The sequence below is a fragment of the Ruditapes philippinarum genome, unplaced genomic scaffold, assembly GCF_026571515.1.
Source record: "Ruditapes philippinarum isolate M1 unplaced genomic scaffold, ASM2657151v2 ctg4270_1_1_1_1, whole genome shotgun sequence".
Classification (NCBI taxonomy): Eukaryota; Metazoa; Mollusca; class Bivalvia; order Venerida; family Veneridae; genus Ruditapes; species Ruditapes philippinarum.
Genome location: NW_026854254.1, coordinates 186310 through 198489, shown reverse-complemented (window position 1 = coordinate 198489; position 12180 = coordinate 186310). Strand labels below are relative to the sequence as shown.

The 12180-nt window shown below is 34.5% G+C and overlaps 1 protein-coding gene across 1 annotated transcript in view; it reads left to right on the top strand.

The window, feature by feature from the left end:
• Positions 1 to 6569: 6569 nt before the first annotated feature.
• LOC132739540 (ATP-binding cassette sub-family A member 2-like) overlaps positions 6570 to 12180 on the top strand; it is a 74129-nt gene continuing 68518 nt past the window's right edge. The window contains exons 1-2 of the mRNA XM_060727255.1: positions 6570 to 7193; positions 8237 to 8332. Of these exons, the coding sequence (XP_060583238.1) occupies positions 7191 to 7193; positions 8237 to 8332 (99 nt within the window). The 5' untranslated portion in view covers positions 6570 to 7190. The remainder of the gene's footprint in view (positions 7194 to 8236; positions 8333 to 12180) is intronic.

Genomic DNA, 12180 nt, shown 5'->3' with positions numbered 1-12180 from the left:
AGTGGTGTCTGTTTGGTGTATCTGTACCAGTAGGTTACTGTGTCTTAGCTTGACATATGGCTTTGAAACTTTGCACACTTGTTCACCATTATAACCCCAACCTGTAGACAGGAGGAGGTAACTGTATTAAGCATTTTGACAGAATAATGCCCTTTTTTCAACTTATAATTTAAATTTAGGTTTGCATACCACCTCAGATATTTTCATATTCTATTGAAACAATTTGAAATTTTATACTCTTTTTTTGAGAGCATATTAGGACTCTCTCCAAGGCCTTTAACTGTAACATGGATTGAAAGAAAATTTTTGTCATTTTATCAAGGCTCTTTTACTATCAAGCACTTAGAATAGTCAAGCGTTGCTGTCCTACCAACAGCTCTTGTGTAGCTGTTTGTTGTGTGTAATAAGAGCATTGTGTTTGTTACTGTGTTTATTGATATGTCTGTAGTAAATTGTGTTTGATATAGTTTGTAGCAGTTTTATGATCGTTGTATGTACCTAATTTGTGACTCTATTAAAGATTTTGTTTGTTATCCTTTGTAGGGATATGTAGGTATTTGTGAATATAGTGGTTTGTATTTTTAATTGTCTGTTCGTGTTTGTGTCTGTAAAATGCTTTTAGATATTTATTGTGTCGGTAGTGGTTTATGTCTGTTGGTGTGTATGTAACTGTTTATGTCTGTTTTGTGTCTGTAGTGTTTTATGTCTATCATTGTGAATTTGGTGTTTATGTTCGTTGTTGTGTCAGAAATAGTTTATGCCTGTCATTGTATCTGTAGAAATTTATGTTTGTGCTGAAATGGCATAGGTGAATTGTGTCTGTAGTGGTTTATGTCTGTTGCTGTGTCTGTAGTGGTTTATGTATGTTGCTGTGTCTGTAGTGGTTTATGTCTGTTGATGTGGCTGAAGTGGTTTATGTCTCTTGCTGTGTCTGTAGTTGTTTATGGTCATTTATTGTGTCTGTAGTGGTTTATGTCCTTATTGTGTCTGTAGTGGTTTATGTCCGTTGCTGAAGCTGAAGTTGTTTATGTCTGTTGATGTGTCTTTAGTGGTTTATGTCTTTTGTTGTGTCTGTAGTGGTTTATGTCTGTTATTGGGTTTGTAGTGGTTTATGTCTGTAGTGGTTTATGACCTTATTGTGTCTGTTGTGGTTTATGTTTATTGTTGTGTCTAAAGTGGTTTATGTCTGTTGGTGTGTCTGTAGTGGTTTATGTCTGTAGTGGTTTTTGTCTGTTGTTGGGTTTGCAGTGGTTTATGTCTGTTATGTCTATAGTGGTTTATGTCTGTTATTGGGTTTGTAGTGGTTTATGTTTATTGTTGTGTCTAAAGTGGTTTATGTCTGTTGATGTGTCTGTAGTGGTTTTTGTCTGTTGTTGGGTTTGCAGTGGTTTATGTCTGTTGTGTCTATAGTGGTTTATGTCTGTTATTGGGTTTGTAATGGTTTATGTCTGTAGTGGTTTATGTCCTTATTGTGTCTGTTGTGGTTTATGTTTATTGTTGTGTCTAAAGTGGTTTATGTCTGTTGGTGTGTCTGTAGTGGTTTATGTCTGTAATGGTTTTTGTCGGTTGTTGGGTTTGCAGTGGTTTATGTCTGTTGTGTCTGTTGTGGTTTATGTTTATTGTTGTGTCTAAAGTGGTTTATGTCTGTTGGTGTGTCTGAAGTGGTTTATGTCTGTATTGGTTTTTGTATGTTGTTGGGTTTGCAGTGGTTTATGTCTGTTGTGTCTGTTGTGGTTTATGTTTATTGTTGTTTCTAAAGTGGTTTATGTCTGTTGGTGTGTCTGTAGTGGTTTATGTCTGTAGTGGTTTTTGTCTGTTGTTGGGTTTGCAGTGGTTTATGTCTGTTGTGTCTGTTGTGGTTTATGTTTATTGTTGTGTCGTAAGTGGTTTATGTTTATTGTTGTGTCTAAAGTGGTTTATGTCTGTAGTCGTTTATGTATGTTGCTGTGTCTGTAGTGGTTTATGTCTGTTGATGTGTCTAGTGGTTTATGTCTGTAGTGGTTTTTGTCTGTTGTTGGGTTTGCAGTGGTTTATGTCTGTTGTGTCTATAGTGGTTTATGTCTGTTATTGGGTTTGTAATGGTTTATGTCTGTTGTTGTGTCTGTTGTGGTTTATGTCCTTATTGTGTCTGTTGTAGTTTATGTTTATTGTTGTGTCTAAAGTGGTTTATGTCTGTTGCTCTGGCTGTAGTGGTTTTTGTCTGTTATTGGGTTTGTAGTGGTTTATGTTTATTGTTGTGTCTAAAGTAGTTTATGTCTGTTGGTGTGTCTGTAGTGGTTTATGTCTGTAGTGGTTTTTGTCTGTTGTTGGGTTTGCAGTGGTTTATGTCTGTTGTGTCTATAGTGGTTTATGTCTGTTATTGGGTTTGTAATGTTGTTGTGTCTGTAGTGGTTTATGTCCTTATTGTGTCTGTTGTGGTTTATGTTTATTGTTGTGTCTAAAGTGGTTTATGTATGTTGCTCTGGCTGTAGTGGTTTATGTCTGTAGTGGTTTTTGTCTGTTGTTGGGTTTGCAGTGGTTTATGTCTGTTGTGTCTATAGTGGTTTATGTCTGTTATTGGGTTTGTAATGGTTTATGTATGTTGCTGTGTCGGTAGTGGTTTATGTCTGTTGGTGTGTATGTAACTGTTTTTGTCCGTTTTTGTGTCTGTAGTGTTTTATGTCCATCATTTTGAATTTGGTGTTAATGTTCGTTGTTGTGTCAGAAATAGTTTATGTCCGTCATTGTATCTGTAGAAATTTATGTTTGTTGCTGAAATGGCATAGGTGAATTGTGTCTGTAGTGGTTTATGTCTGTTGCTGTGTCTGTAGTGGTTTATGTATGTTGCTGTGTCTGTAGTGGTTTATGTCTGTTGATGTGGCTGAAGTGGTTTATGTCTCTAGCTGTGTCTGTAGTTGTTTATGGTCATTTATTGTGTCTGTAGTGGTTTATGTTCTTATTGTGTCTGTAGTGGTTTATGTCCGTTGCTGTGGTTGTAGTGGTTTATGTTCATTGCTGTGGCTGTAGTGATTTATGTTCGTTGCTGTGGCTAAAGTGGTTAATGTTCGTTGCTGTGGCTGAAGTGGTTAATGTTCCTTGCTGTGGCTGAAGTGGTTTATGTTCATTGCTGTGGCTGTAGTGGTTAATGTTCATTGCTGTGGCTGTAGTGGTTTATGTTCGTTGCTGTGGCTGTAGTGGTTAATTTTCATTGCTGTGGCTGTAGTGGTTTATGTCCGTTGTGGTTTTTGTCCGTTGCTGTGTCTAGTACATGTAGTTTATGTCCGTTGCTGTGGCTGTAGTGGTTTATGTTCGTTGCTGTGGCTGTAGTGGTTAATGTTTGTGGCTGTAGTGGTTTATGTTCGTTGCTGTGGCTGTAGTGGTTTATGTTCATTGCTGTGGCTGTAGTGGTTTATGTCCATTGCTGTGTCTGTAGTGGTTTATGTTCATTGCTGTGGCTGTAGTGATTTATGTTCGTTGCTGTGGCTGTAGTGGTTTATGTTCATTGCTGTGGCTGTAGTGGTTTATGTCCATTGCTGTGGCTGTAGTGGTTTATGTTCATTGCTGTGGCTGTAGTGGTTTATGTTCGTTGCTGTGGCTGTAGCTGTGGCTGTAGTGGTTTATGTCTGTGGCATGGTTATTTCATTGCTGTGGCCGTAGTGGTTTATGTCCATTACTGTGTCTGTAGTGGTTTATGTTCGTTGCTGTGGTTTATGTCCATTACTGTGTCTGTAGTGGTTTATGTTCGTTGCTGTATCTGTAGTGGTTTATGTCCGTTGTGGTTTTTGTCCGTTGCTGTGTCTAGTACATGTAGTTTATGTCCGTTGCTGTGGCTGTAGTGGTTTATGTTCGTTGCTGTGGCTGTAGTGGTTAATGTTTGTGGCTGTAGTGGTTATGTCGTTGCTGTGGCTGTAGTGGTTTATGTCCGTTACTGTGTCTGTGGTGGTTTATGTCTGTTGCTGTATCTAGTTGTTTATGTCTGCTGCTGCATCTAGTGGTTTATGTTCCTTGCTGTGGCTGTAGTGGTTTATGTCAATTGCTGTGGCTGTAGTGGTTTATGTTCCTTGCTGTGGCTGTAGTGGTTAATGTTCCTTGCTGTGGCTGTAGTGGTTTATGTTCCTTGCTGTGGCTGTAGTGGTTAATGTCCGTTGCTGTGGCTGTAGTGGTTAATGTTCATTGCTGTGGCTGTAGTGGTTAATGTTCGTTGCTGGTTTATGTTCATTGCTGTGGCTGTAGTGGTTTATGTTCGTTGCTGTAGCTTTAGTTGTTTATGCGCATTGTTGTGGCTGTAGTTGTTCATGTCCGTTGTTGTGGTTTTTGTCCGTTGCTGTGTCTGTAGTACATGTAGTTTATGTCCGTTTCTGTGGCTTTAGTGGTTTATGTCTGTTGTTGTGTCTGTCGTGGTTTATGTCTGTTGTTGTGTCTGTAGTGGTTTATGTCTGGTATTGGGTTTGAAATAGTTTGTTTGTTATTGTGTTTGTGGTGTTTTAAGTCCGTTATTGTGTCTGTAGTTGTATGTTATTATGACTGTGGTAGTTTATGTTGTTGCTGTATTTCGAACTGGTTTTAGAGCATCTACCTCATTTTCGGCGTTCGTGTTTGAGCCCTGAACGGGTTATATCAAGACATTTTTAAAGAATCAGTTTAGTTTTCAGTTATTTAGGGGATACGTGTGAGACTTGCCGTTCAGGTGTCCGTATAATCTAATCTGAAGGGTATCGACAGCTTGTTTACAACGTTATATATTTGTTACACGTCGTCGACGTAAATGCGCCCTCACCTTTGTTAAAGTAATTAGTAGAATTATATTGCGATACATCAAGTTTTAAAACAGATATATTCCATGTTCGTTTGTGGTGATCCTAACCCTTCCCCTCTCTCGTCGTTTGCCGATGATCAAGTCTGGATTAATATAATATAAGAGATTAAAGCTTCGTTTTTACTATTGTGTTTTCATCATTGGAAATTCCAGCTGCTTCTCTATAATTAAGTTAAAGACATTGCTGCTTTTTTTATTTGTCTCTTATCTTAATGCCAATACCTGCTAACCTTGAAAATTGATTACATAAAGTCAACTATTGTCGTTTCCCGATAAGACACAAGTCAAATAATGACGGACAAAGAAGGAAGGTCTTTTCTAGAGGTTCCTGTTAATGTCGCACACCTGAATAATAAATGTTGCTAATAGAAGGACAGATAGAGGCCCCTACCATCACACTTACTATATTATTCGCGATATTTACTCTGTTTATCTTTAGCAAATATATAGCTGTAATACTAACAATACATATTGAATATAACTTTTACTCTGAAACATTTATAAGTGAAAAAGTACAATTATCTTTTTGTACATGACAAAGTCCTAAAATGTACTTTCGCGCTTTAGTTTTCGTTTTCCTGTAATCGTTACATTAAACATGTGCACAAGTAATTATATAGCAATTTACGCTGTTTACGCTAAATTTTCAATTTAGAAACTGGTAAAGTTCATCTTATAATTCATTTAGTGTTTGATGAATATGTTCTTATAATTAACAATAAAAGGTTAATAATCGATATTTACATATATTTTATAACAACCATTCACCATCTGCAGTCATGTATAATATATATTTAAAACATTTTTTTTGCGTTTTCTGCAAAATAATGTTAATGTCTTAGGCATGATTCATTTAGGTTGATAATCAAAATCACATCTTTGGTAACCTATATGATTGAATAATGTCTCAGATTAAAAAAATCTTAACAGAAAAAAAAAACTGAAGTAGTTTTTAATACGAGTCAAAAAGATAAAAAGAACAAAAAATATGTTTAGAATTCCGTATACCACGCACAATTACAAATACTAATCCTAAGTAGGGCCTCAATTAAAAATATCTTATATGAGAGAGATGTCGAAGAAGCTGTTGATAACATCACATCTTACACACTACACCGTGCTACTTCGATCATTGGCAATATTCTTAATGGAAGTTCATGCAATCTGAAATATAGAAACTTTCATCGCGCATGTTTTCAACAGAATATTCTAAATCTTCATGGTCTTAAGAGGATCGCGAAAAAATGAGAACGCTAGTGGGAAGGAAAACCAAAACTTCACGTTTGCTATAGGCGTTTAAAAAATCAGGGAATGAATGTAAATGGTACGTACGCTTTTCTCAGGTAAGTTCATTAAGTTTTTTTTTTCTGTAAAAAAAGGGTTCAGTTTTCTGTGAGATAATCGGGAATCCGTAGTTACTATTCAGTCGCGTGAAAAATGCAAAGGTTCCTATATATATGTTAATGAATAACGTTTTTTTTTCTTCAAATTCCTATCAATATTTTCTTGCTGATACTTGCTGATAGTTATTGTTCGCTTATAGAACCTCTATGACTTAGTGTTACAACATCACTATTTGTCTTATGGCTGGCTAGTTCGCGATCCAAATCTATTTGAGGCAAATATTTATTTATTCGTTTAAATTTATTTTGATGTAACTATGGTAACGTTGTTTAGATAATACACACAAAGGATTTGATCACTTGTCGCTCAAAACTTAATCGGAAAGAGCCACTACAGAAACTATTTTATTTTCGTAAATGAATCAATTGAACATCATAGCTGTTGGTTTTTTCATGGGATTTTTTTTTCTGTTATTTTATCCAGATCACAAATGACTGTCATTTATATATAATTTACAATATACTGTGATATAAGTTGTTATAAATTCATACTAATGATTCACTTATGAAAGAGTAAAAGTCAATGGTTGGAAACTTTGTAGAAAATTGAAGTACATTATGTTTGACTTTTGCGTATTTGTAGCATATGATTATTATGTGCTCAATGAAAACGCTTGGAGTACCAAATTTTGAGGATAAATAATACAAGAATATATGTTTGGTTTAATCATACTTAATACATTCGAATAATTTTAAAAGTCGACTGTTTATGACATTTAGCCAACTAAACACATAATTTTACTACTTGTGTAGCATAGTCTAGTTTTCTTTTATAATTGCTAAGTCAACTAGAGTGCAATTACGCAACTGCTGGGAAGCAAGATTTTTCAAAATTTATTTATGGAGTAATGCCAGACTTTTGTGTGTGTGTGTGTGTGTGTACCTTGCAGGAAAGCAGTAAAATTGAGAAGTTTACATTTGCAAAATCTAGAGCAGTGGAACGGTGTTATATAGGGAAACATTACGGAGGATGGTGTAATTGAGATCAAACAATGGTAAGTTTTAATATCTTCGTGAGTGTCTGTATACGTGTGTTACTGCTGAATTAATATATCATTAAAGTTTTCGTACTAAAAGTTAAACGTTAACCTGCTTTAGCCGAGAATGGCTTTGCTACTATTATAGAATCAAGCCGGTCTGCATATCCTTGCGGTCTGACCAGGCTCTATACAGTTTGCTAACTAACTAAAATGTTCGTCTTGATATTTCTAAAATTGATAATGAAAGGTTTCAACAAATGAAATCATTGAGGAGATTCATGTAGGCGTTTTTATTATATATACGTATTTTCTATTCACAGCTATTTAAAGTTACTCAGACTGTTTGATTTTATTTATTTTACTTAAGTTGTGCAAATTATGACAAAATAGATACAATTTAATAAAGAGACTATCTCACTGTAATTGCGCAGTAGTGAGATTTTCATTTAGTTAAAATGCGAGTCAATGATAAAAGAAATTTCCCTCTTCTCGACTTAACTTTCTTTTATAGTGTGTATACGTTATGTCATATTGTATGCCAAGTAAATCGTTATACTTATTGACCATAAAAAATTTTCTTTGTTAATCCAAGAAAACGTAACTCTTTGGTTTTCTTTTTTTGACATAAATCAGCTGATTAGAGGTAAACAAAAACACGTGGAATGCTATAAATAGCGCGAGAAAATTTGACGTCATCCAATCAATAAGCTAAAAGGGTAATCACGTGACTTTTACAGTGATGTCGAAGATGGCGAATGTTGCTGATAATTATACGTAAAATAAACAAAGAAAGGTGAACGAAATATTGACATATTTAAGAAATAAGCTACTAGTGTTTCTGAATGTATGCAAACGGAGTAAATCAGCGTTAAACGCGCTTATTAATACATTGTTTAACAGGAGATATCTGGATCACTGTCTGGGAACAAGTTTACATACACGTGTGACATAGAAAATATAAACATTTATAACTGATTAAAGTGCATATGTATCACGTTAAGTATGTCTGATAACGAGATTATTTGATGACAGTGACTTGAGCTTTTTTTATATTACAGCGTGTATTAAGTAATTATCGACGTGACGACATGGGGTTCCTACATCAGCTGGGCTTGCTACTGTGGAAGAACTTTACCCTGAAGAAAAGAAACCCAGTATGTATTATATATATTTACTTATCTGTGTATGTATGTGATATCAAGGTTTATTGGGGATAAGAAATAGAAAAGCCAATATAATATACTATAAATTTAAAGGTTTGTAATGGGGGAACAATAAATTAAAATTAACCTCTGTTGGTTAAGATTCATTTAAATTTAAGACCATATTGACAAAATCTGGGACTTAAAAATTAAACAACATAAATATCAAAAGGAATGTATGTCACAGACTGTACAGGAGAATTTTTTATTTTTTTATTAGCACATGTCTAACTTAATTGTAGACCTGTTTTTTTAAGGTGCACATAGTCTTTAACCAGATAGACTTAACATTTGGTTAAATTAACGTTTATCATGGGAAATGCTTAGTTTAATATGTTCCATTTGAGGCCTTCTCCAGAAAGGCCTTAAAAGTATATATTATCAAGATTGATCATTGAAGAATGTGCATCTTAATTTGAGGATAGATATCTGATGACAAAAGACCAGATAATTTGACAAGTGAAGTGCATGCCGTGTTAAGTAAACAATTTATTGTTTGTTTCAAGAGCTTAGTAAAATCTACAATTCCGACCAATGTCAGATATTTTTATTTTTAACTGAGGGAAAACCTGAAAATTTTGATAATAATGATTCCTTGGCACTAGGAGTTCAATTTTCGATTTCTGCAATCTTATTTTAATATGGCAAAGTTATTTGAGATTATCTCTATGGAAAGAGTTAAGATATATGTCCCCTTTTACTGATTAACATACTAAGTATTAAAAATAAATGTAAATAATGAAAAGAAAGAAAATTGTTGCAAATTTAAAATGTTGGTAATGAACAAGAAGTAGTAAAATACAATGTAATACAATGTATACAAATGCTATTGTGAATACAATTCTGTGATGTCACTGCTTCAGCCCCCTGAAATGATCTGCCATGCTGATATATAGATGTTACATCAAATTTTGACCATGTTGTAAAATGATGTCATGGGACCATGGGTTATTTTTCAATGAATGAATGAGCAATTTTCAATATTAAAGACTAAATGCCCATTGTTTTATGACCCCTTTACCTGTGAATATTTTACTCTCTTTGAAAATTGCCTAACTTAAGTTAGGTCATATTTTAATAATAACTCTTACCAACAGATGAATTAACAGACCTCTAACTGACAGACAAATTAAGAGACCTCTCACTGACAGTCGAATTAACAGACCTCTCACTGACAGATGAATTAACAGACCTCTCACTGACAGATGAATTAACAGACCTCTAACTGACAGTCGAATTAACAGACCTCTAACTGACAGTCGAATTAACAGACCTCTAACTGACAGATGAATTAACAGACCTCTAACTGACAGTCGAATTAACAGACCTCTAACTGACAGATGAATTAACAGACCTCTAACTGACAGATGAATTAGCAGACCTCTAACTGACAGTCGAATTAACAGACCTCTAACTGACAGATGAATTAACAGACCTCTAACTGACAGATGAATTAGCAGACCTCTCACTGTCAGATGTATTAGCAGACCTCTCACTGTCAGATGTATTAGCAGACCTCTAACTGATGAATTAACATACCTCTTACTGACAGATAGATAGATTTGGACAGTTGAATGTATAGATGATTTCCTAACATCAATGTATTAACTCTTTATTATATCAGGTATTTGACTATTATCCTACTCACCCAGGCATTGGCATAACACTTTGGTTAAAAATTTACGTACAACATCATATCTCATCAACCACTAATGATATTTTGTTATATTTTCATGAGCATATTAAGTTAACTGCACTATGTTTAAGGCCCATAACTCTAGCTTGGATTTTGACTGGATTTTGGCCCTTTTTAAACTTAGAAAATTCTTGTTTCTTTGGGTAATACTTATTGACCATTCAATTTTCATAACTTTTGAGTCACATGAAACTTAATATTTCTTTTGGGTCACTTTCCTAGACCCATTTACTCTTGCATGGATTTTGACTTAATTATTGCCCTTTGTGAATTAAGGAAATTTTTGTTTTAAGTGTTATTTGCAACATTTACATCCAGGACATTAAGTTCCAAAATTTGGAAGTCTTTGTAAAGAAGCCCCCAGGGGAAAACATTATATTTTGGAAGTCACAAGCCAAATTTAGGAGTAAGGACTCCCAAACTTCCATTCTTTGGTCAGTATCCAAGACTCTTAACCATGTCATATACATTATTTATATTTTTGCTAATGAAATCTCTTTCTTTGTTAATTCTTTCATTGTCCAGGCTCTTGTTTTACTATCAAGCACTGAAAATAGTCCAGTGGGATGTCCTACTGACTGCTCTTGTTTTATTTATCACAGACAGATGGAGTGATGAATTAACTCAAATATGCAGACTCAACAATAACACAATACAAGATGTATTGAAAATTAAATAATGACCGATCGATTTAACTTGGAATATTTTATGTTTACGGAAAGTATTTGAAATAGAATGATAAATAATCAAAACAAATTACTCAATAAAACCACCTACATATTAATTCCTGTACAAAATATCATTACATAATACATGGACCTACTGGATATGAAATTTTATGTATCTATATTGAACGAGGCACAATCAGCCGGTAACATTTTCTATAATCATGAAGGCAATCAGTTAGAAACGACAGCTTGGAAATATGTTGTTTTTCAGCACTGTTCAACATTACTATTGATTCTCTACTCTGTTGATAATTGACGACTCAAGAACCTGTTTGTTATATGAGGGATGATCCAAATCTATGTAGACATTGCTGTTGCTTAAACATTAGTCATTCATATACTTTAATAAATTGAAAATGTAAAGAAACTGTTGCAAGAATGCCAGGTGGTTTTCTGACCATAATGAAGCATGCGCCATGCGCATGATTTTTGCAACTCATGTAAAGGCTGTTGGGGTTATTGTCTGCACGGGTACTACTTGTATGTCCCCAGTGTTCCTTTAAGTATACTAGATATACTCCAAACGACTTTATGGTAAATTTAAATTTTGATTCTCAGGAGCCATTCAATATTTTCTGGTAGCAATGAATACTTTTTGCATGAGTACGTACTGACTTAGTGTACTAAAAAATACACATGGGGGCCTACAAGTAGTATCCCCAACAACAATAACCCAAACAGCGATGATAATGTATATAATGTTTCAATAAAACAAAAGTTAAACTTGCGAAAAATATAACCCATGTCACTGGGAAGTATGCAAATGAAGTTTTGTCAACTTTGGTAATTTATTTGAATATAGCGTTTTAAACACAGCCACTTTCAAAAGCTCTTCTCATGGTAGGACCTCTGGGAAATCTGTGTAAATATTAAATAAATTTGCAATAATGGCAGATATACAAGGGATTAGATTAGTATAAGACTGATAATATATCAAAGAATGACAGTAGACTTAATTCATGCATTAAAATGATTCCAAGTAAATAGAATAAAAAATAAGATAGTTTTATTTCTAAACCACATGCTCCTCATTGCTGTAAGTTCTAATCCTGGCACGGACTTATGGATTCTTTAATGCGAAGAATCTGTCCAGCTAAGAACACAGTTGGTTTTACACAGGTTCCTGTTTATGCCAGAAACAATGGACAGAGGGACACCTGAGATCTTCCTCCTCCAGTAAAGATGGAAAGTCACCATATGACCTCCAAAGTGTTGATGTGACTTAAAAAAATATTGAAGTCAAATGATGCTATACTGTCTTTAACAAGAGTGATAAGACATCCTCATACATATACTTTAGCCCTCCAACATTCTGGCCTCCATATGATGCTGAAACTAATGAAAATCATTGATGTTGATAACATAAAATTTGTAGA